At 35.3% G+C, this 21404-nt stretch overlaps 4 protein-coding genes and 1 pseudogene across 4 annotated transcripts; 2 read left to right on the top strand and 3 right to left on the bottom strand.

The window, feature by feature from the left end:
- Window positions 1-213: 213 nt before the first annotated feature.
- Window positions 214-2374, top strand: LOC130741312 (cyclin-B1-2-like). The gene is made up of 4 exons (XM_057594164.1): window positions 214-391; window positions 561-661; window positions 1807-1904; window positions 2020-2374. The coding sequence occupies exons 1-4, from the start codon at window positions 263-265 to the stop codon at window positions 2118-2120; spliced, it is 429 nt and encodes a 142-aa protein (XP_057450147.1). The 5' UTR covers window positions 214-262; the 3' UTR covers window positions 2121-2374.
- Window positions 2375-3241: 867 nt separating this feature from the next.
- LOC130741311 (cell division cycle 20.1, cofactor of APC complex-like) lies at window positions 3242-5524 on the bottom strand. Its single transcript, XM_057594163.1, has 5 exons — window positions 5202-5524; window positions 4754-5029; window positions 4383-4652; window positions 3708-4289; window positions 3242-3614 (listed from the first exon to the last, which is right to left on the bottom strand). The coding sequence occupies exons 1-5, from the start codon at window positions 5298-5300 to the stop codon at window positions 3474-3476; spliced, it is 1368 nt and encodes a 455-aa protein (XP_057450146.1). The 5' UTR covers window positions 5301-5524; the 3' UTR covers window positions 3242-3473.
- Window positions 5525-6868: 1344 nt separating this feature from the next.
- LOC130737329 (aspartic proteinase CDR1-like) lies at window positions 6869-8243 on the bottom strand (annotated as a pseudogene).
- A 916-nt stretch (window positions 8244-9159) lies between these two features.
- On the bottom strand, window positions 9160-10695 carry LOC130735905 (uncharacterized). The gene has a single exon (XM_057587777.1). The coding sequence runs from the start codon at window positions 10601-10603 to the stop codon at window positions 9299-9301; it is 1305 nt and encodes a 434-aa protein (XP_057443760.1). The 5' UTR covers window positions 10604-10695; the 3' UTR covers window positions 9160-9298.
- A 7889-nt stretch (window positions 10696-18584) lies between these two features.
- On the top strand, window positions 18585-21052 carry LOC130741310 (late embryogenesis abundant protein At5g17165-like). Its single transcript, XM_057594162.1, has 2 exons — window positions 18585-18793; window positions 20512-21052. Exons 1-2 carry the CDS (start codon window positions 18678-18680, stop codon window positions 20777-20779), a joined length of 384 nt encoding a protein of 127 aa, XP_057450145.1. The 5' UTR covers window positions 18585-18677; the 3' UTR covers window positions 20780-21052.
- Window positions 21053-21404: the final 352 nt, after the last annotated feature.

The raw sequence follows: 21404 nt of genomic DNA, 5'->3' as shown, positions 1-21404 counted from the left end.
CCAAAGAACCTCACATTAATATGATGTTGATGAATGAAACTCCCTAATGACAGTTAAAAATCGGGTATTTTTATAAATAATATAAGCAATAAAACTATTTACCAAAAAAAAGAGAAATTGAAAGTTTGCGACGGAAGGAACATTAGAGAGGGATTTATTCCATCGCAAAATCCTTTGTTTTATATTTTACTGAAAAAGCCTAGATTATATAAGAAACTTTACTTTTGTTCCTTGCACTTGCTTGGTAGAGAAGAAGGAGAATATGGAGGAAGCGGCGAAGAGCATAGCACACCAAATCGGAGGAATCCAAAACGATGCACTTCGATTCGGACTTCAAGGGGTCAAAAGCGACATCGTTGGTTCTCACCCTCTTCAATCTGCTCAGGAATCTGTAAAATCACTTTCTCTCAACTTACTTGCTTTCTGTATTTCCAATTTCAACTTTCAATCGCACAGCTTCAACATTTATAGCTCTGGGTTTTAGGGTTTCCTTTGAATCAGGGTTTGATCTGTGTTCTTGTATAGTCATCATATGTTTTTGTTTTGTTTGTTAATTTTAGGCAAGCAAGATAAATGAAGTGATGAAGAGGCAGTGTATGGTCAATTTGTATGGAGCTGCTTTTCCACTCAAGATGGACCTTGACAGACAAATTCTTTCTCGGTAAAATCCTATTACCCCTCTATATTTTGAACTATTTAGTTTGATTTAAATGTTTGGTTGAAATTATCATAGTGAAATGGCATTGCTTCATGGTTTCTCCATAGCATCTGATTTTGTATTAGTAGTGTTTGATATGTATAAACATAGGATAGGATCAGTAGGACAATATAGCACAAAGATGTATACTAAAAATATGTATGTACTGTGAATATGAAAAAAACTATTAACATGTGTGAATAAGATTGCCATCTTTGATTGATAGTGTGTTTGTGTAACCGTTTACATGGATGTGAACTCATATATCAGTGTATCACCAACATGGCAACATTACAATTCCTTCTCCACTAGACATTTAGGAACTTCATGTTTGCTTCAACCCAAAGTTTTTCCCTGCACACTATTAAGTCATTTGATTAGGTGGGCAGAACTTACTTTTGGTAGAAATCTACTGTTAGATTCTCAATGCATGACTAACTTGAAAACGTACTGTGTGCTCTGATATGACTGAGGTAAGGATTGTTTTTAGGGACAATCATACAGAACCTCGGGGAAAATGAAATCAATGACCTGCAACTTTTTGAGTTATGGGGGAAATGATGGATGGAAGTTTTCATCCATTTTCTAAATTCTGTAGGAGCATTCTTTCATGCACCTTTTCATCCATAACACTTTGATTTTTATGGTTTCTCCTTCTTTGGTTCTCAGCCCTTATCCCCATCTACCCATAGAAAATTCAGGTCCAACCAGATCACAATGTTTCAAGAAATTTTGTTGAGTAAAGCCTACTCTACATTTCAGGTTGTTGTAGACTGTCCAAGGAGACACCTGGCCTAAATACAAAATGTTCTTGTTTCTGCCATTAGAAAACTTGAACCCATGGCAGTGGAATATAGATGTTTTAACTGAATTTTGATAGAGGGAAGTGAGATAGACATCACTACAGTATAGGACAATAGACATAGGGAGAAACGGATTTAATTGGCTTCTTTCAAGTTATTTTTCTATATCATTGGTTGGCTACTTTCATATATAGTTTTATTCTTGTCCTCGTAGCACCCTCCTTCTTATTTGGTACATTTTGTTGAAGGTTCTACTATTTTTCTAAAAATCTTATTGAGGTTATAAAATGCTACTGTTCCTCATAGATTCCAAAGGCCTTCAGGAGCAATTCCTTCTTCAATGCTGGGTTTGGAGGCTTTTACAGGAAGTCTTGATGACTTTGGCTTTGAAGATTATTTAAGTGGTAATGATATGAATTTGACTTAATAATGCAGTTGCTGAGTTTTTCTTTAAGTTCACTACGAAGTTGTTTGTACCTTCTCTTTTCCGTGTTTCATATTTGTCATTGTTGCGTGCAGACCCTCGTGAATCGGAGACTATACGGCCATTGGACATGCATCATGGGATGGAAGTTCGCCTTGGTCTATCTAAAGGGCCAGTCTGCCCAAGTTTTATGTAATTGAAGCATATCCATATTAGTTATAAGGAAGTGGCTGGACGAACTTGCGTAATGTTATCCATCTCATGGTCAATATAAACAATGCATGTTGTTGTTGCAATTTGCAAATAAAACAGATTTTTATGAGGTTTGTAACACTTATGCATTTGACTTGAGATTTGAGAATCTGCTGCGACTTTCCGCCTTTGTTTTTAAGAACTGACAAATTAATTATAACGGTATGCAGTGTATTATTGAAAAGGAATTTGCTGTTACTACCCTGTACTGTATGTTCTGAATTAAAAATTAAGAACAAATTGCTTGTGTGATTTACTAAATGCTATTTCTGCCTACCTTTTTCTACAACACATTAGAAAGTATCGATGGAGCCTTGAAGTGAATTTTGGCAACAATAACTCAACATTACACATTAGAAAGGTGGTTCTTGTGTCTATGTTGTAATGTGGTTCCATTATTATGAAGAATTGAAGATGATTGTTGTGAGAACTTATAATTTTTTAGATGATTATCTTTACATTATTGTGAGATTATTATCTTTAACATCTTTTTGTGAATAAGGATTTAAATCACAGCTACGATGATAAAGCAATACCACAATGTTTCTCGGATGATTTTTTACTAATCTCACAATCTATGAAGATTTTTTTTTTTTGGCTTTTGAAAACAGTAACAAAATCCAATCAAAAACCAGCACCCCGCTGCTATACTTGGAACAATTTCATGGATTTTTCATCTGTGTTCAATTTCAATGATAAAACCCTCTTTTTACTTTCATTCCCTCTTTTTATGATGAGGCAAAATGTTGAATTATAATTGAATGAGTGCTTGAAATGATTTAAGTAAGTGTAAAAAGAATCAACTTTTTGTCTTCTGACTGTAAAATGTGTGTGACCGAGGCAAATCAACTTTTGTCTTAAATAATTTTGGTTTCATACAGAAGTGTATAAAAACATGTTTCGGCTAAGGCAACTAAAAACGAGCGTCTTCCTTCATTACTGATTGATTATAAATTCTAAGTGATGATGGATCTTTGACAGTGAGATTATTAGTTAGTTCACAATCATAGCACAACTAAAACACCACAAAAAAAAAAGATATAATGCAAGAAGACACAAACGATATACGTGGTTCGCCACAGTGTGTGACTACGTCCACGGAATAAAGGAGGTTCTGTTTTCCATTGTCAATATGTTACAATATGTACATTTAAGGTCCCCCAAAGCTCACATGAACTTTTCCCTCTACTGCATCACTAGGCACTGACCCCTTATTGTTTTGTAATTTACATCTACATATTGATGCCAGTGATTGCGGAGGCATTCTTCAACCAGAAAAAAATAACATGGTTGCCGCCTATCGAATTCTGTTCACATGTGCAAATGGCTCAGCTCTTGCTTTTGGTGCAGCTTTAGCTGCCTCAGGAGCTCCAAACACATTCCAAAACCTCAATGTTTCATCAGCCGCTGCTGATGCTACTGTGCAACCATCTGGGCTCTGAAGAAAGTTCATAGCACACTAATCAGTAACGTGCTCAAAATGAAACAAGTTTTGCTTGAGGAAAACAGGAAAAAAGTAAAATTAAAATACCTGTGCCATGTAAAGAACTCTGGAAGTGTGACCAGTGAGCTCTGCCATCTTGACCATTGAAGGATATTTCCAAAGTGTAAGCTGATTCAGGGAGAAACCATGAGAGCTGAGCAACTCCCTCTCGTTCTTGTTCCACAGCAAGGAGCAAACTTGAGACCCGGTGTCCACAGAGTTCAAGCAAGCGCCGGTGTGTGTGTTCCAAAACTTGATGCAACGATCTCCAGTGCCTCCACCGGAAGCTAGCAAATTCCCTTGGAAGGGACACCAGGCAAGTGCCTTCACTGCAGATGTGTGATCTTCAAGCCTGTGAAGCCATTTTGTTGTTGAATTAGAAGATACTGTGGATCTGTCCCAGATATAAAGTAGATTATCATTCCCTCCACTGGCTAATTGTTGGCCTGAAGCTGACCATTTCAGCCCGCAAACCTCTTGCTCATGCCCTCTGTAGGTTTCAACAATGTGTGATCTGATTCTCACATCATTGTTCACAATTCTACCATCCATCCCTCCTGTTGTGAGTATGTGATTGTTCCAAGCCAAAGACCCCACTCTCTGCCTATGTCCACCTTTCAAAGTTCTCAACTGCAGAACCAAGAAGAACAACATTAGTATAAATTGCAGGAAATGGATAGAGAGAAATTAACAAAGTATTTTTTGATGACAAAGATAAAATACCTGTCTATATGAACCAGTATCCCATAGTTGCACCTCAGAATTGTTCAAACCAATAGCAATATGTCTTCCATCAGGACCCCAGTTAACTGATGTGACAGGGCCAACTTCATCATCAACTGTAACAAGTTCTGAAGTGGAACCATTTGTTGCATCCCATAAGTACACTGTGCTTCCTAGTGCAATTGCAAGAACATTGCCACTTCCCCAGTCAAGTAAATTGAGGTAATAGTCATCCATGAGATCCGGAGCATCCAATGTTCTCTCAGAAGACTGAATGATAACCAGAAAATAAATTAGCACAAATTCGCAAAATATTGACATTTACCATTCAAATCCACTCAATCATAATCAGAAATTAGTAGAGCACCCACCTGAGGAATGTGTCGCCTGGGCTTGACGGCTTTATTATCTTGAGGAAGAGCTGAGGAAATCTCATGAGAGATCAAGTCAACTGACTCAGGTGGCTTGTTCTTGAAAGCAAGAATCCTAGTCCTGTTCATGTTTAAGCTCTCTGCAAGCAGCTTCCTGTATGCATCTCTGGAGGGTGAGCTCACAGCTGTGTCTTCCTTACCTTTAGCTCCCTCTGTGAGCATGTAGTGGGCATAATCGAAATCCATCGCGGATCGGTTCGGTATGAATCTATCTAACTGAAAAGAAATATCAATACATGAGTTTTATAAACAACAATCTCGGATCAAATTACAGATAATCCCAATTTACATCGAAACCCTAATGGAAAAAATTTGCAAAGGAATCATGAAAATTCTACAGTACACACAAATTACACAATCAGGGAGAGAGATGGATTAATTGTCTTACATTTTCCCGGGAACTCTTTCTCTGGAGAAATTGTTCCTGAAGAGGGAAGCGTGATCGGGTTTTGATGTTAGCAGAAGAACTCATAGATCCTGCGTCCATTGTTAGAGAAAAAATAGAACAAAATAGGGAAAAAGAAATGTATAAAATAGAATCAATTAATTGAAAAACAAAATCGAAATCCTGCAAAACAGAGATTAATAAGCAAAATGAAGAAAATCAAAGAGAAGTGATTATCAACGATTGTAATGGCGAAGCGAGAGAGAGCGTTAGAGAGAGATAGAGACAGAAGAGAGAGAGTGAGTGAGAGAGGTCTGAATGTGAGGTCTGAATATATAGCAGTGTGATGGTGGAGGAAATGGGTGTTAGGGTTTTGCAGAAGAAGATGAGTCCGAGTTGATTTTGCTGCGGCTCAACGGCTATATTTCTTTGTAATACTAGCCGTTGTAGCGTGGATTGACCATAATGTCCTTCTTAGTCATTGGTAGTATCGACGACAATATAACTAAGTTTTGTGCCCCTTTTATGCGCTTAGACCAAAATTTATAATTTATGTTCATGTCTTAAAATAGTTAATAAATACTATATCTCTAATCTTTTCTCGTTTTAGTTTTTATTTTAAAAAAACAAATTGCTTTAGAATTTATTTTCGAAACAAAAATTCTATTGTATTCAATAGGAGTCGAGATAATTCTTCCGATGTATAAAAAAAAAAAAGGTGTCGAGATACAAATTCTCTCGACAAAGGATTTGGTACAACGCAAATAAAGAGTGAAAAAACAATAATACGCCACAATGAGATAAAAAAATGCAAAACCGAACCAAAATTCAACCAAGATCCAAAATGCAAAACTAAAACAAAATCCCAACAATAGACCTAATCTAGCTTCAAGCCCAACAACAATAACTCCATGGTCAACTCTAACAGTAACGACCACTAGAGGACCATGCGCATGCTCTACCTCGGACGGAGCAGTCTCTCCCATACACTTATTTGGTAATTCAAATAGCTCTGAAGGTTCTGGTACGAGATAAGAGTCTTTCGGTAAGAGGTTTTCCCGTTGCCTTCCTCTATCTAGATCTAGCGGTTTAAAGTATAATTTGTTTGAATTAGGAACGAAAAAATTAATCTTACTACTACTTGTTCCATAGATACCTTTAAAAAAAATTATAATGTTATTAAATGCATTTAAAACTTGTGAACTCAATTAATAATATTAAGTTAAGGGCCCCCGATGTTAATACCACAATTTTACATTAGTATATATCTTTAGAGCAGTGCTATGTTGCAGAACTCTCAGGACACAGAGGCATGATTACGCACAATTCATTCTCTGTAAAACGAATCAAATATGTAATGATCGAACAAAAGAAAATAAAAGCCCTCTGTAGTAATCCCTTGTCATGGAGGTGTGCATAAAAATATGGGTTGTGCTAAATAAACAGCACAATCCATATGTAAGATTGGACTTTAACATTTAACTATCCGACAAAAAATTGTTGAATGATATAAGACCAGTAGTGTAAGACATGAGTGTAAGTTAATCCTCTATTTAAAATATGAACTCAATTTTATATATTTAACAGAATAGGAAAAGTATAACTTTTTATCAATGTATGATTATCATTTATATATCATTATAAAAAATTAATACATTAGTAATAAATTTCTATTGTGTGGTGCAATCGGTTGGCTTAAAGGACACAGTCTTTCTATCAAGGTCAAACCCAATCAAAACATTTGATTGAGCGAAATTTCCAAATATATATTGTCCATCATTAGTTCCAGCCATTGCAAAGCAAAACACACCATCTTCTGGTGGAATGAAGGTTTGCAATCCCCTTAACTGCACATCAGCACCTTCAAAATGTGCAGTCAAAATTGGCCCTTCAAAAACTTTATCACCACTTCTATAACAAAGCTGTGTCCCTAGGCTTGGATCACCCACAATGAATTGCTGCTTAATTTGAACCTTCAATTCCCTCACCAAACCATCATAAAGCTCTTGTGGTATGTATGTTGCTGGTGTACCTGAATCAATCATTATATTTCCCTTGGAAGCTTTTTGATCAAAAGGAACAAACTTGCTTCCAACACTTATGCCTTTCAGGCTGACTAAATAGTAAGGTAGACCTGGTGCTGAGGCCAAAGGAGTTGTGATCACTCCTTTACCTGAAACTTCACACTTTGATCACCAAAACTAATTGTACCTGAAACATGTAATAATATGAATTATAATCTTTTATGTGTATTCAATAATTAATATTTATGAATTATTTATATAAATGAAACTATATAGAATATCAATGCACGACCACATTACTAACTGTACCTGAAATGTGAGGATCTGTGTGAAAAGGAACAAGGCACTGGGAGAATCTTTTGCTCCCATATATTGTACCCAATTGGGACACAAGTGATAAAGGTCCTCCACCCAAGCCAATCAAACTCATTTCATTTTCATTGAAATTCCCCGTGTTCTTGTGTCCACATCCAAACAAAATGTTGTTAACAACAACTGCTGCTCCTTTGCTGGAACTAAATGTGACAGTTTCACTTGCAAGTACCCCATTTGTTGCTGACCCATCCCCATAGCCATAAGTGTAAGAACAGAGGTTTTGAGCAGAGCAAGAGTGAACAGGGGGAAGTAAATTGCACTGCCTTGTTTTGCATTGAATGTTTTTGTATGTTTTGGAGTTTTGGGGATCAAAAAATGGATTTTTCTGCTTGTAGCAGCCATTGCAAGGTTTGCATTGAGCCCACACTAGATCACTGCCTGTGTCAACCAAACCATATATGTCAAATGGTGGTGTTCCTAGTGTGAGTTTCATGAGGTAGTCACCATTTTTGGATGTGACTCTAGTGGTAGCACCACCGTTTTGAGAAAATGTTCTCTGAAATGCATGTTTTAAATGAGAATTGGATGAGTTGCGGCGAAGTAATTGAACACTGAACCCAGCATTCTTAGCTTCAATTAGTATTTGACATGAGGAGATTAACACAACAAAGAAGCACGAATATTGAAAGTTGAGAATTTTGGCCATGATGATCAGGCTTATAACAAAGTGTGGGACAAAATATCTATGAAAAGCGATGAAATGATCTCATACACATATATACATATCATGTTGGGATATGAAAGTGAACAAATGAGGAATGGTCATCATATTTTTTCAAACAATTTAATAACATTAATATAATATATTTTAAAAGTTATAACTTATAAGTCAACCAATCATAAATTTTGGTGATCTCCTGAAAGATCTCCTGTTGCAGTAAAAAAAAAAAAAAACTTTCGTCATCTTACGAATAAACTTTGGTCAAAGGAAAGTATTTAATTAGAAGGGATAAAAATATTCAAACTATTCTTTTGGTATAACTTCATTTATAAATTAATATTATGATATTTACTTTTTTGTCCTAAATTTTTTTGTCTACATTATGTCCTAAGCTTTGGTCAAAGGAAAGTAGGAGTATATAATTGGAAGGGACAAAAATATTCAGATTATTCTTTTTGTATAACTTTATTTACATATTAATATTATGATATTTAATATGTTCTCTGTTGACGAATGTGTTTACGATACATATTAATATTAGAGCAACTCCAACCCCAAAATTCTTATCTGGTTTCTTAACACACTATTCAGCATTATTCAGCACTATTCCTGTGGGCCCTGTCTGCCACATCAGACTTAAGAAACTCCTAAGAAACTGAAGCAGATTTTGCTCCAACCCATGGTTTCTTAAATTACTATTTGAAGGGTCTCACCCGTGTCCCACCATACAACATAAATTAATAATATTTATTTTCACTCAATTTAGATTTAAAATTTAATACTAAATCAATACTTCAACTTAAAAATAATTTAATTAAAATTAATACGAATTTAATTTAAATTTAATTTTACTTAATATTTAAAACAATTAAATTTAAATATCGGCATGCTAACTTGAAACAAAAATAAAAAAGTACATTGTGTTATTTCTAGCAAAAACAATTTTATTGAATGATAGAAATAAAGACGAAAGAAAATACATGACAATGAAAAATAAGCAACAATACATTTGAAATGAAATACATAATAACACTTGAAGGTTAATTTTCATTATTCTCGTTTTCGGGAAGCTGCCAAATATGCTCCACCAAGTCTGCTTGAAGCTGGTGATGAATTGACCTATCAATTTGATGTGCTCTTCTTTCCAAGATATTTCTAAAAGCGGGAATAGGACCACTTACTACTTCAGCATCCAATATGTCATTATTGACCTGATCATAAACAAAATTACCTCGGTACGTGTTGCGCTCATCTTCAACAATCATGTTGTGCAATATGATGCAAGCATACATTATTGACTTCATCTCATTCGGATGCCAAAAGCGTGATGGACCACGAACTATTGCAAACCGAGATTGGAGAACGCCGAATGCACGTTCAACGTCCTTTCTTGCTCCTTCTTGTCTTTTCGCAAATTTTTGCCTTTTTTCTCCTTGCGGCATTGGGATGGTCTTCACAAATGTAGCCCACGGGGGATAGATACCGTCTGCTAGATAGTATCTCATGTTATATATTGTTCCATTCACGCTAAAGTTCACCATGGGAGCATTTCCACTCAAAACCTCATTAAAAACCGGAGATTGATTTAGCACATTAATGTCATTGTTAGAACCTGCAATGCCAAAAAATGCATGCCAAATCCACAAGTCTTGTGATGCCACTGCTTCAAGCATGATTGTGGGCTTTCCATGATCACCTCGGGTGAATTGACCTTTCCACGCAACTGGACAATTCTTCCATTCCCAATGCATACAATCAATAGAACCCAACATACCTGGAAATCCACGAGACTCGCCCCATTGAAGTAAGCGGGTAATGTCTTCCTGGTTCGGGCGCCTCAAGTATGTTCCACCAAATACTGCACACACACCTTCCACAAAATTCTTTAAGCACTCAATTGCAGTACTTTCACCAATTCGAACGTACTCGTCAACACTGTCAGCAGGTGATCCGTACGCCAACATACGAATAGCGGCGGTGCACTTTTGTAATGGTGACAGGCCTTGTCTTCCAACTGCATCGACAGACATTAAAAAGTACGGGTCATGAGACCCAAGGGCCCCTACAATTCTGAGGAACACATGCTTTCGCATTCGAAACCTTCGTCGGAAAAGCTCTTCCGTGTACACAGGATTTTCGGAGAAGTAGTCATTCCACAACCGCTCGTTCCCAGCTTCACGATCTCTCTCTATCACCTTTCTTGTTCGCTTGGGCCTAACGGTGTTGGCACGTCGTTGATAAAACTCCATCTCCTCCTGCATCATATCTTCTATAGTCGTGTCATTGATAAGTTCGTCAATGACAACGTCGTAAATGTCCAAGTCGGCCATATTGTTTGGATCCATTCTATGACACAATGAGAAACTATCAGTGTAATTGGATAGGAGGAAGAAAATATGAGAGGACAAAACAACTCTTGAATGTTGAGATGAATGAAATATGACATGTATAAATAAGAGAAACAACAACGACTATATTCTCCAACGGCTATATTCCACAACGGCTATATTCCCCAACGGCTATATTCCCCAACGACTATATTCCCCAACGGCTATATTCTCCAACGGCTATATTCCCCAACGGCTATATTCCCCAACGGCTATATAGAACACATAAGTAGAAACGCAGTACACATTAAGAAAAATTCGAATACTGAAATTACAACATTAATGCAGAATACATAAGTAGAAATGCTAAAATTACAACACTGATGCAATACACATAAGTAGAAATGCTAAAATTACAACACTAATGCATAATCAATAAGTAGAAATGCTAAAATCACAACATTGGCACACGCTAAGAAAGACAACAACAAGAATTAAGACATTCCTAGTTCTTTCATGGCGAATTCAACTAGGCGCTGATGCGTTGCTAACTGCACCTCGTTCATTTCAGATGTGTCCTCCATAAGGATATCTTTGTATTCCTTCAATAACCGCGCCTTTTGAAGTTTGTTTTTTTCCTTTTTCACCTCCAGTTTTTCAGTCTTGAGCTTCTCAAAACTCGCAAGGAATCCCAGTTTAGCTTTCCCGATGGCTATCATCTCGGAGTTAGGAACATAATCGAGATCACTTGAAGCTGTGTCTCCTACTTTGGCCTTCCTTTTCTGGTTCTTTTTTCCCAACGGGCGGGTTGCTGGTTGTGTGGCCTCATATTCGTCGCCCTTAATTGATGCACTCCGGTCAGACGATGTTGCATACACCCCATCTCCTGACTTCTTCTGCCTCGTTGAACTGGTTGTCATAAATGTTCCCTTCCACTTTGGTTCATCCTTCACCAACCGCCATTCATTCTCATGTTTGAAATCTTTACCCGTATCTACATGATATAATTGATGCGCCGTAGCCATGATGTCCTTATCTGAGTGTCCACTTTTCCAATGATTGACGGCTTTAGTGTGGCAGCCGACAAATTTTTGAAGATCAGCATTCAATTTATTAAAATGAGATTTCAGGGATAACCATGTCCTCGAAGGAGAGGCATCGTCGCGGTACTCCTCATATTGGGCTCGAATCTTATTCCAGAACAAATCTGACTTTTGCTCATTTCCCCCGACCCGATCGGTAGAAACGTTGAGCCATGATTGAAGAAGAAGTATATTATCTTTACCACTCCATTTGGTGCGTTTCTTTCCGGATTCTTCAAGATCAATATCATCTAGACCCCGTTGAGTAGAAAATTCAGGCTCCTCGGGCATAGCCTCACATTGTGTACTTGAGACTTTTGAACTACTGCTGCTACCAGTAGGAGGTGCTTGGTATTGTGGTGGATACATGCAATATTGTGGATTGTTTGGATAAGACATTTGTGGTGGATATGGTCCCATTTGACCCTGAGGTTGGTTTTGATGGTAGAACGATTGTGGAAACATTTGATACGAAGGATTTTGAACATTACCACCGGTGTGAGGAGGTTGGTTTTGAGGGTGACACATCTGCGGATGTTGGCTTTGTGGTTGATACATTTGCGGATGTGGGTTTTGTTGTTGGAACATCGGCATAGGTTGGCTTTGCGGGCGAATCATCTGCGAATGTTGGTTTTGTTGTTGGAACACCATCATAGGTTGGCTTTGCGGGTGAATCATCTGCGGAGGTTGGTTTTGTGCCGGAAACATAGGCGAAGGTTGCAAACCTTCACTTGTAGGAGGTGTTTCATTGTCGAGCAGTGGATAATATTGCTCATAAGGATTAGACATTTTGAGAAATTTGAGAATTTTTGGACAAGAGAGAAATTGTGGGAGTAAATGTTGGTGTTTCAAATGGTCTACTGCACTATATATAAGGTAAAGAAGCTGAGAATTGAAAAAACGGTCAGAAAACCGGTCAAACCGGTCAATTTAAAAAAATTCAAAAAAAAAAAGCCCAAACGGGCAGGAAACCGGGTCCAGCCGGTCAAAACCGGTCTGGACCGGTCCCAAACGGTTGGATGACCGGGTTAGCCGGTCATCCACTATAAATACTTCCTTATCACTCCCATCCAACCCTAGCGCCGTTCCCCTTTCTTCTTCCTCTTCTCTTCTTTTCTTCTTTTCTTCTTCCTCTTCTCTTCTTCCTCACCTCACCCTCACCACCGCCACCTCACGGCCTCCTCACCCTCACCACCCTCCTCACTGCCACCTAACACCCACAACCTCAAACAAAACCCACCTCTCCGCCACCAAACACCCACAACCACAACCAAAACCACCTCACCGCCACTGACCCGCCACCAAACAACCTTCACCGCCACCAAAACCGTCTCACCACCTCCTCACCGCCACCAAACACCCACCACCGCAACCAAAACTTACCCCCAGCCGCCACCAAAGCTTCAATCTCGACCCAAATCGCCCCTCAAGCACTGGATCGAAGACATGCAAGCCTTCCTCAAGGGCCACCCTCTGCCACCGCCACCAGATCAGAGAAAAACAACCGGATCAAGCAAAAATTTATTGTAATTTTTTTCTGTAATTTTTTTCCTTACACCCTTCAGCTTCTGTAATTTTTTTTTTCCATTTTTCTTTGTAAAAATTTAATCTTCTGAAGCTTTGTAATTATTTTCTATCTGTGTTATGTTTTCTATTCAATTTGATTATCTTCTAACCTTCATCTTCAGTCTGTTGTTTTCCCACTGAAATCAGTTGGGTTTTGGTGAGAGAAAATAATATTTTTTTAATGCTAAGAAACCAAAAGCAAAGTTTCTTGTGGAAGAAACTCTGGGCACTGTTCAGAGAATTAAGAAACCATTAAGAAACTGCTCCAATGCAAAAGAAACTGTCCCTTGATTTCTTAGCAACTCCAGCTGGACTAAGAAACCAGCGTTGGAGTTGCTCTTATGATATTTACGTATTTAATATATATATTATGATATTTACTTTTATTTTTACGGAAGTTTAACTTGTTTACAATTAGACCAACATCTCGTTGGTATGAAAATTATATCAGAATTTGACACACATAATTAATAAGATAAACTAACCGAAAGTTGTAAGCTTATAAGTTAATTGGTGATAACTGAAAGTTGAAAAGTTACATGATTGAAGACAGAGTTTGGTAAAACTAGATATTTAACAAGCTGAAGTTGTAAAATAACATAAAATTGAATACTTATAATATAATTCTTTTGTATAAACATTAATGTATTTACACATCAATATAATATTAAAACAATTATCACCTCATCTATGTGAATGCAGTTCAAATTATTTACCTTCTCAAAATGTAATATTAATTTTAATTTATTTTCATTTTCATATCTTTATTAAATTAAATAGAATAAAACAAATATATTTATATTTTAATATAATAAAATAATCTTATATTTGTATAAATTAAAAAAAATATTTTTTAGAAATTAATATTAAAAATTGAATGATAATTATCTCAAAATGGAAATAATTAGGGTTTAGTGTTTTTATAAATATAAAATGCTAACGATTAAATTTCGATAAAATGATAAGGATAAAAATGAGAATAGATTTAATAAGTTTTAAGCTATTGAAATAAGTTCTCTTACCAAAACAATTTAAGGAGTAACTATTCAAATAAACTTTAAGCTACCGGAAATTTATTCTCCTAAAGCTTATTGAATCTATTCTCATTTTTATTCTTATTATTTTATGAAAAAAATCATCATTTCCCTTTTATATTTATGAAAACACTAAAATATAATTATTTTTATTTTTATATAATTACTATTCAATTTTTCATATAAATCATAAAAGTATTTTGTTAATTCAGACAATATTTGTAAGCTTATTTTATTAAATTAAAATAGAAAATTATTTGTTTTATTCTATTAATTTAATAAAAATATGAAAACAAAAATAATAAAAAATTGATCTTATATTTTTGAGATGATAAATAATATGATCTAAATTAAAATATAAAAAATAATTGCCAAAGTGTGAATAGTTATGAGAATAGCAAATTCTAAGCTAATTGGCAGCCAATTGCGAAATGATAGCTAATTGTCCAATATTTATTTTCTGTTATATTTTCAAATTATAAATCATATTTCACAGGGTTACAAATCATTTACAAATTACAAACACTTGTATGCTAGACAAAATCTTAATTTAGCTGCACTACACCAAAAATAACTCTTTCAAGAGAGTACGGTTTTTGTCTTGATCTTTTTTATTTCTTTCTTCTTTTGCTTTCCCGCGCGTCACTTCTACTTGAAACAGGGTTCTTAGCTGCAGTTGGCCTCAACCCATTGGTGGAGCCAGAAATACTAAGAGAGGGAGGCGAAGATTTAACACACGACTTATTAAAAAAAAAAAAAATTCTTCCTTCACACTTTATCTCCACTTTAACACATGGTCTAGTGAAGGGAAAAAAAATGCATGATTTAAAAAGCCTGAGAAATACCTCCAAGGGAAAAAGAAATAAACAACATACTAATTTTGAGGCAAAGCACTCCTTCACCATCCAGCCCAACTCAAACTAGGTCACCATACATGACTTTACTTAGGCTCCACACAGCAAAATATTTCCACCTTTAATATTCAATCCAAACAGCTTGCATAAGGATCCCCAATATACCAAGCTTTCAAAACGAATAAAGCAGCAAATTCAAATTAATTAAAAAGAAACTGAAAAGCTGGTGTGACTAAGCATCGGTGTGTTACCCCCTAGCTCAGCCACTACCTCAACCGCCGGTGAGATTTTTGCTTTGCGACAGTTGAAAACTGTTAGTATGTGTTTTTTTTTAGTAAGTACATCAAAACCCTCAACAAGTGTGGAGACAAATTCATTTCCCCTTTTCATTATTCTCAACCTTAACCGTCAAACCCTACCACACAATCCTCTCCGCTACTCCGATCCGTCCTCTCTAAGACATTGTCTTCTCCACCACCGCATTCTCTCCACCGCCGCCCTCTCTACGATGCCCTCACCAATCACCACGCTCTGTCTCGCATTATGACACATTTGCCCATCACAAGCTTGTAATTGGCTCCTTTCAACATCATAGATCATTGCAATAAGTGCTCACACTATATGCAAGCACCAATTGTCCATATTATTGTTTAAAATGTGCCTCTATTATATTAAAATTAATTTACATGGGTAGTTTATTATCTATTCACGGATTTGTTAGGCTGCAGCTGTCATGGCAGCCTAAGTGTTGGTATTGGATATTTAGGACAGGTATATGGAAAAAGTTGGTGGATATTGAGTGAGGGTGGTAAGTTAAAACTTAAATAAAAGTGGTTTGGTGGATGATTTGGTCGAGGAGGCTGCTCCGACGGCTTGGTGAGTGAATGGGGCGATGTTGTTGAACAATGCCGAGGGGGCTTTGGTGATGTTCTGTTTCTAGGAGGAGTACGTGACTACGTGGTACAGTTTTTAATCTCTGTATAATTGGATGATTATTAATTAAACTTGTATGTTTTGAATTTTTAATTTAGAAAAAAGTACTTGCTAGTAGTATTTCGTGTATTAGCAAGATATATTCTCTAATGCATGAAAAGTTTGAGAATTAAAATATGAAAATTAATCTACTTGTAGAAAAACCAACCTGATCCGGATATTTTGCCGGAATTTTCATTTTTGGTGAATGGGAAAATTAAAAGCATCATTAGAAAACAAAGGAATAACGATGTCTAAGGAAAAACAATATCAATTAAACTACACTGAGAGCTAGCATCAAAACTTGTAAGGCAATCCACAAATGCGACGAAGATAAAAACATTATCTGTTCCATAAAGTTTGTAGTTTAAAGTTGTGGCATAAAGAGTAAGAAATCAATTATTAATAATATACTTTAACTAAATTGCCCTTATTTAATTTTACTAGTATGATTTGCAACTATTAAATTATATTTAGATAGAGAAGAATGTAATTAATAGATAAGAAAATGAGGGTATAGGTGGAAAGAAATGGAGAAAAATGCATTGAGATACTAAAATAACAAATAATTTGGGATATTGAAATCATACCCAAAACTACTAATTTTCTGGTACGGAGGGAGTATATCCTAATCTCAACTAAGAAAAAAATGAATATATATATATATATATATATTATATATATATATAAAGAGTAGTCACAGGCTCACACTTTCAAGCAATTCAATTCTCTAATTTTATAAGTTTTAAAATTAGTTAATTAATTTTTAACTATAGACCCTGATCCAGGTATTAGTCATGCGCTTTGGAAGATGTCTTTTATTTCAACCCCATTGACCAAGATTGTGTAAATTTCACCGCCACATCTGATCCGAATATTCCTTTCAAATTCCGTGTCCATAACGCGTCATTTTTATTTTTTAAAAACGCATCATTCCTCAAGGTTAATACTACTTTATTAAAAAAAACAGGTTAATACTACTTTTAATTTCACTAGACTTTTTCCTTTTCGAGCTCAGAAGTTCAACATCTTGTTGAACATACAACATGAACATATTAAAAAGACTTAATAGCTCTTTTCGTTCCTCACTTTCATGATTTTTCACTTTTGCTCCTCCCAATAAAAAATTAGCACTTTTGGTCCTCACATTGCTTATTTATTTGCAAAAATGATCCATATTTAGACTAAAACGGCAAAAGTGTAAATGTGAGAGACCAAAAGAGCTATTAAGCCTATTAAAAAATATGACTTTTGTTTGGATGATCATGATTCATATAGAGTCAATTTGTGGGTTTTATATTATAATTAATTTGTAGTAGTATTGATAAATATAAATAAGTTTAAAAAAAATATAAATATATTTTGTAGGTTTTATGTGTAAAGAACCTAGTGATTCAGATTAAATTAAATTAACACCAAAAACTTGAAAGCAAACAAACTCTAGAAAAATAAAACAGAATGATTCAGAATAGTATAGCTTTTAGTTTTTCATGTTTTAAAACAATGAAGAGTATAACTATTTAAAAAAAAAAATATTAAGAGTAATTATCTATTTTTTTCTTTCCCCAACGTTGATGAAGTTACCACATAGTTAATAGTTATCAGACTAATCTCATGTGACTCTCTGTGTAGTGTAGTCGGAACAAATTACTACTATTAACTATATAAAAAGTCAACGTATATCAATTATCATTCTAGCTTAAACAAACCAATTAATATTGGCTAAGTAATTATACTTACCTAGGAAATCATTGGCCAAGCAATACTACATTTGTTCTTATCTGTAGTAGGGCAAATAATTCAATTATTTTGTTAGAATCAAAACAACAATTCGGTGCACAAAGCTCACACATACGTAGATTTAGGAATGATTTTATAATTTGATGTATTGTACACAATTTCATCTTATTTTTTATATAACAACATGCTTTTCATGACTTAAACTCACAACTCAGTCACACGAGAACAACATCTTACTGTCGCGTCAAAGTGCACTTATATTTTAGTATAATTATTTAATAAAAAATTAATTATATCCTTTCATATCTAGACTTTGCTATAGGGGAAACTATATGGTCTTCTTTTCTATTCTCAAATTTAATTATAAATCTTATTTATAAAATTTATACAGAAATCAATTAGAAAAATGTATTTTAGGATATTATTAGCAGATGAGCACTGAATAGGATAGCATGATCTAAAAGTGAACGTACATTATCCAAAACTGCTATATTGAAATAAAATAAGATATTTTCCCTCCTCAATCAAAGTAGATAAAATGGAGGTAAGTATTTATTAGTTACCTTATTTAACAATTATAGAAGAGCAGTAACGGCAGGGCGTGAAGAAATGAAGGTGTGGGTTAACGGGACCGTTAAGCGTATGTATGTATGTATGTATGTATGTATGTATGTGTTAGGTGTACAAAAAGAAAAAGATAAACCGGCATGGTGGACCATCTTTTTCTAACCTTACCCCCTTTTACTATTTTTGTTATAAATATCCATTTTCTCATCCCTCATTTCAGACAAACTCAATTAATCTCTCTCTTTCTCTGTTGCGTTTGCTCAGTTTCTCCTCTTGTATGGCCGCCAATTCGAAGATCACCGCCGTCGGGAAGCGTCTCGCCAACCAGATCTGGAACTCCGGCAACTCTCCATTGCCTCCTTCCGCTGCCTCCTCTGCTCTCCCTTCCATCAGGTATCAATCTATCTCTTATTGCTAATTTCCTAGGTTAATTTCTTTGATTTTCGATTTGGTTCATTCACTACTAATTGCTCTTTGATTATGGCAAAAATGATGACAATTATAGAAATTAGTTAAAGTACTTTTGTGAATCAAGATCTTGTTTGAATTTATTATTACTATTATTATTTTATTCTTCTCTGATTAAAGTTGTTCTTATCCTTGGCATTTTATGAAATTGATAAAGTGAAAGAGAAAAAAAAAAGCATCTTCTTCATTGGTAGTACTAGTAGCTTTTTGGTGTTGTACGTCAAAGCTTGATTTGTCAGTTGGAAATATCCACTTACTCCTTGTGTTGTGCTGAGACGAAAAAGCTGAAAGAAAGGCCACATACCTGTTTTTTCCTACTCACCCACTGCCATTCAACCCACCATGTCACTTTCACTGTGTCCCCTGATTTGTCCCCTGGGAATTTTATCAACTAGCTTGAATTCAACTTCAACATTCTTATTTTCAATTCAAATATTGACATTTTTGTTTTTGAACGTATCTAAATTGTTTATATAAATAAATTACTAGTAAGAATTAATTGGTTTCTATCTGCAGAGTGGGGCTATGTATGCATTCTCTTATTTGTCCCAGAAAAAATATCCAAAAATGAAAAATACTTCATTTCAATTTGACTTTTATTCCCTAAAAAATACTCGACTAACTTTTTTTTTTGTTTTCTTAATAATTTTCGTTTTGATAGTTAAATTTCATACTTTATTTACATATATACGATTATAAACATATTATTTTGGTACATAAATAATATATTAAAAAATATTGAATGGATTATAGTTGTGATTTAAAATATGCAACTTGTTCTCGTGTTGTGATATATTAACATACGCGTGCTCCATGCTTTGAATAAAAATGTAAATAGTTCCTCCAATCCTCGTGATCGACGTGGTTTACTACTATGTCTTGCTGTAGTGCATGTGTCAATTTGTCCAAGTTCTAACTTACCTTGGAGTTGAATTGCTCATTTATTTAAATAATGCTTATGAATTATTAATATATGTTTTTCTTGTTTCAACCAAAGTGTGTATGGGGGTGGGGATAACGTGGTCACAGGATTGTGATAATAAACCCCATCTGAGCTATAGCGATCTCATCAATTATTTTGTATAGTGATGATGTTGTTGTCCAACACGCATCTATCTATATCTGTGTGCGTGTCGCCTTGTCATCATGTAAAACTTTATATTGCTTCATTTTGTTTTGATTAGAAAATTAATAATATAGTAAATTTAAATATAATAATTTATAATTACTGAAAATGGTCAAGTTACATAAGATTTTTCTATTTATCTATCTATGAAATGGGCATCGAAGAAGAAGGCGTGGAAAATGCGTAGAGAATATAGTTTAATTACGAAAAGTTGTTGGATCGGTTGGTGGTCCAAACAAAACCAAACCCCATTAAGCTGATATATACCTATCACGTGATCACCAATTTTTGTTTTGACACTTAACCTCCCATATGTACATCACTATGTGCCACTTGTTTTTCTACAGATATGATTCCTTGCTATCGATTGTTCAAGATGATGGGTCTTGAAATCTAACCTTTGAACTAAATCAATTCTGTATTTTATTACTTGTAAAATTTGTATATTTATTAGTAAGATTCAATTAATAATAAAGATTATTAATATTCTAATTTTGTTGATGAATTATTATGACAGGAGGGCAGCATACAGCACATCAGTGTACGACAAGAACCCAGATGACCACATCCGGGCTGGGCCGGTGCCAGATGATGTGATCCAGGCAACTGAATCCGGGAAGTACTGGGCTCCACACCCACAGACTGGGGTATTTGGGCCCCCGGGCGAGCAAGCCAGTGGTCCAGCGGGCTTCCACTCTGATGCTGCAGCCACCTCCGTTCTGGAGGAGAAGGCCTGGTTTCGTCCCTCCAGTCTGGAGGACTTGGAGAAGCCACACCCCACCTAGCTTATATAAATATTTGCATGCGTAGTATAAAAATATATAAATAAGTAAGTACCCTAGTGAAGTGCTGTGGTTGGTTGGTTACTCCAGGTTCTGTATATTTTAGTGCTGAGCACACTACAGGTTGATGCTCGTTGAACAAGAGTGAGTGTGAACTGGAGCTTTTATATTACATTAGCTATGTAGTCAGCCATGAACTACGTTATGCTTGTAATTGTCTTGTTTTTGTTTTCATCCAACTTTAATATTAGACCTATGGTTATGGCGGTTCATGCTTATGTTGTGCCAAGCTCGTATTTTGTCTGCATACCATTTTTTTTGTTAATGATGCTCAAATTAAAACTTTAAGGATTATCAAATAACAGTGATAAGCTCAAAACAGTGATACTGCAATAAGTTGATTCAGTCTGTTCGTATATTTTTTTAGTTATTCAAGTAGAAAGTACTTTTAATTAACACATTGAAAGAAATTTGTGATTTTATTTTGGTTAGAGGGGGGGTAATAAGCTCAAATCCAAACACACAATCGAAGGTTTTTTGTTTTTTAAATACACCAACAAATTGAATTATCATTAGAAAATGAGTTCAATAATACCAAGAGGCCAAGATAATATACAACGATAGAACC

Source organism: Lotus japonicus, chromosome 2 (genome assembly GCF_012489685.1).
Source record: "Lotus japonicus ecotype B-129 chromosome 2, LjGifu_v1.2".
NCBI classification, from domain to species: domain Eukaryota; kingdom Viridiplantae; phylum Streptophyta; class Magnoliopsida; order Fabales; family Fabaceae; genus Lotus; species Lotus japonicus.
The sequence above is the reverse complement of the archived record's forward strand: the minus strand, read 5'-3'. Positions and strand labels throughout refer to the sequence as shown.

Excerpts from the sequence above, each read along its gene's own strand:
- LOC130741312 (XM_057594164.1), top strand. The coding sequence starts at position 263 with ATGGAGGAAGCGGCGAAGAGCATAGCACACCAAATCGGAGGAATCCAA. Across the intron at positions 662-1,806 it reads GACAGACAAATTCTTTCTCG|ATTCCAAAGGCCTTCAGGAG; the intron begins GTAAAATCCTAT and ends TGTTCCTCATAG. Across the intron at positions 1,905-2,019 it reads CTTTGAAGATTATTTAAGTG|ACCCTCGTGAATCGGAGACT; the intron begins GTAATGATATGA and ends TGTTGCGTGCAG.
- LOC130741311 (XM_057594163.1), bottom strand. The coding sequence starts at position 5,300 with ATGGACGCAGGATCTATGAGTTCTTCTGCTAACATCAAAACCCGATCA. Across the intron at positions 5,030-5,201 it reads GAAAGAGTTCCCGGGAAAAT|TTAGATAGATTCATACCGAA; the intron begins GTAAGACAATTA and ends ATTTCTTTTCAG. Across the intron at positions 4,653-4,753 it reads CCAGGCGACACATTCCTCAG|TCTTCTGAGAGAACATTGGA; the intron begins GTGGGTGCTCTA and ends GTTATCATTCAG.
- LOC130735905 (XM_057587777.1), bottom strand. The coding sequence starts at position 10,603 with ATGGATCCAAACAATATGGCCGACTTGGACATTTACGACGTTGTCATT.
- LOC130741310 (XM_057594162.1), top strand. The coding sequence starts at position 18,678 with ATGGCCGCCAATTCGAAGATCACCGCCGTCGGGAAGCGTCTCGCCAAC. Across the intron at positions 18,794-20,511 it reads TCTGCTCTCCCTTCCATCAG|GAGGGCAGCATACAGCACAT; the intron begins GTATCAATCTAT and ends TTATTATGACAG.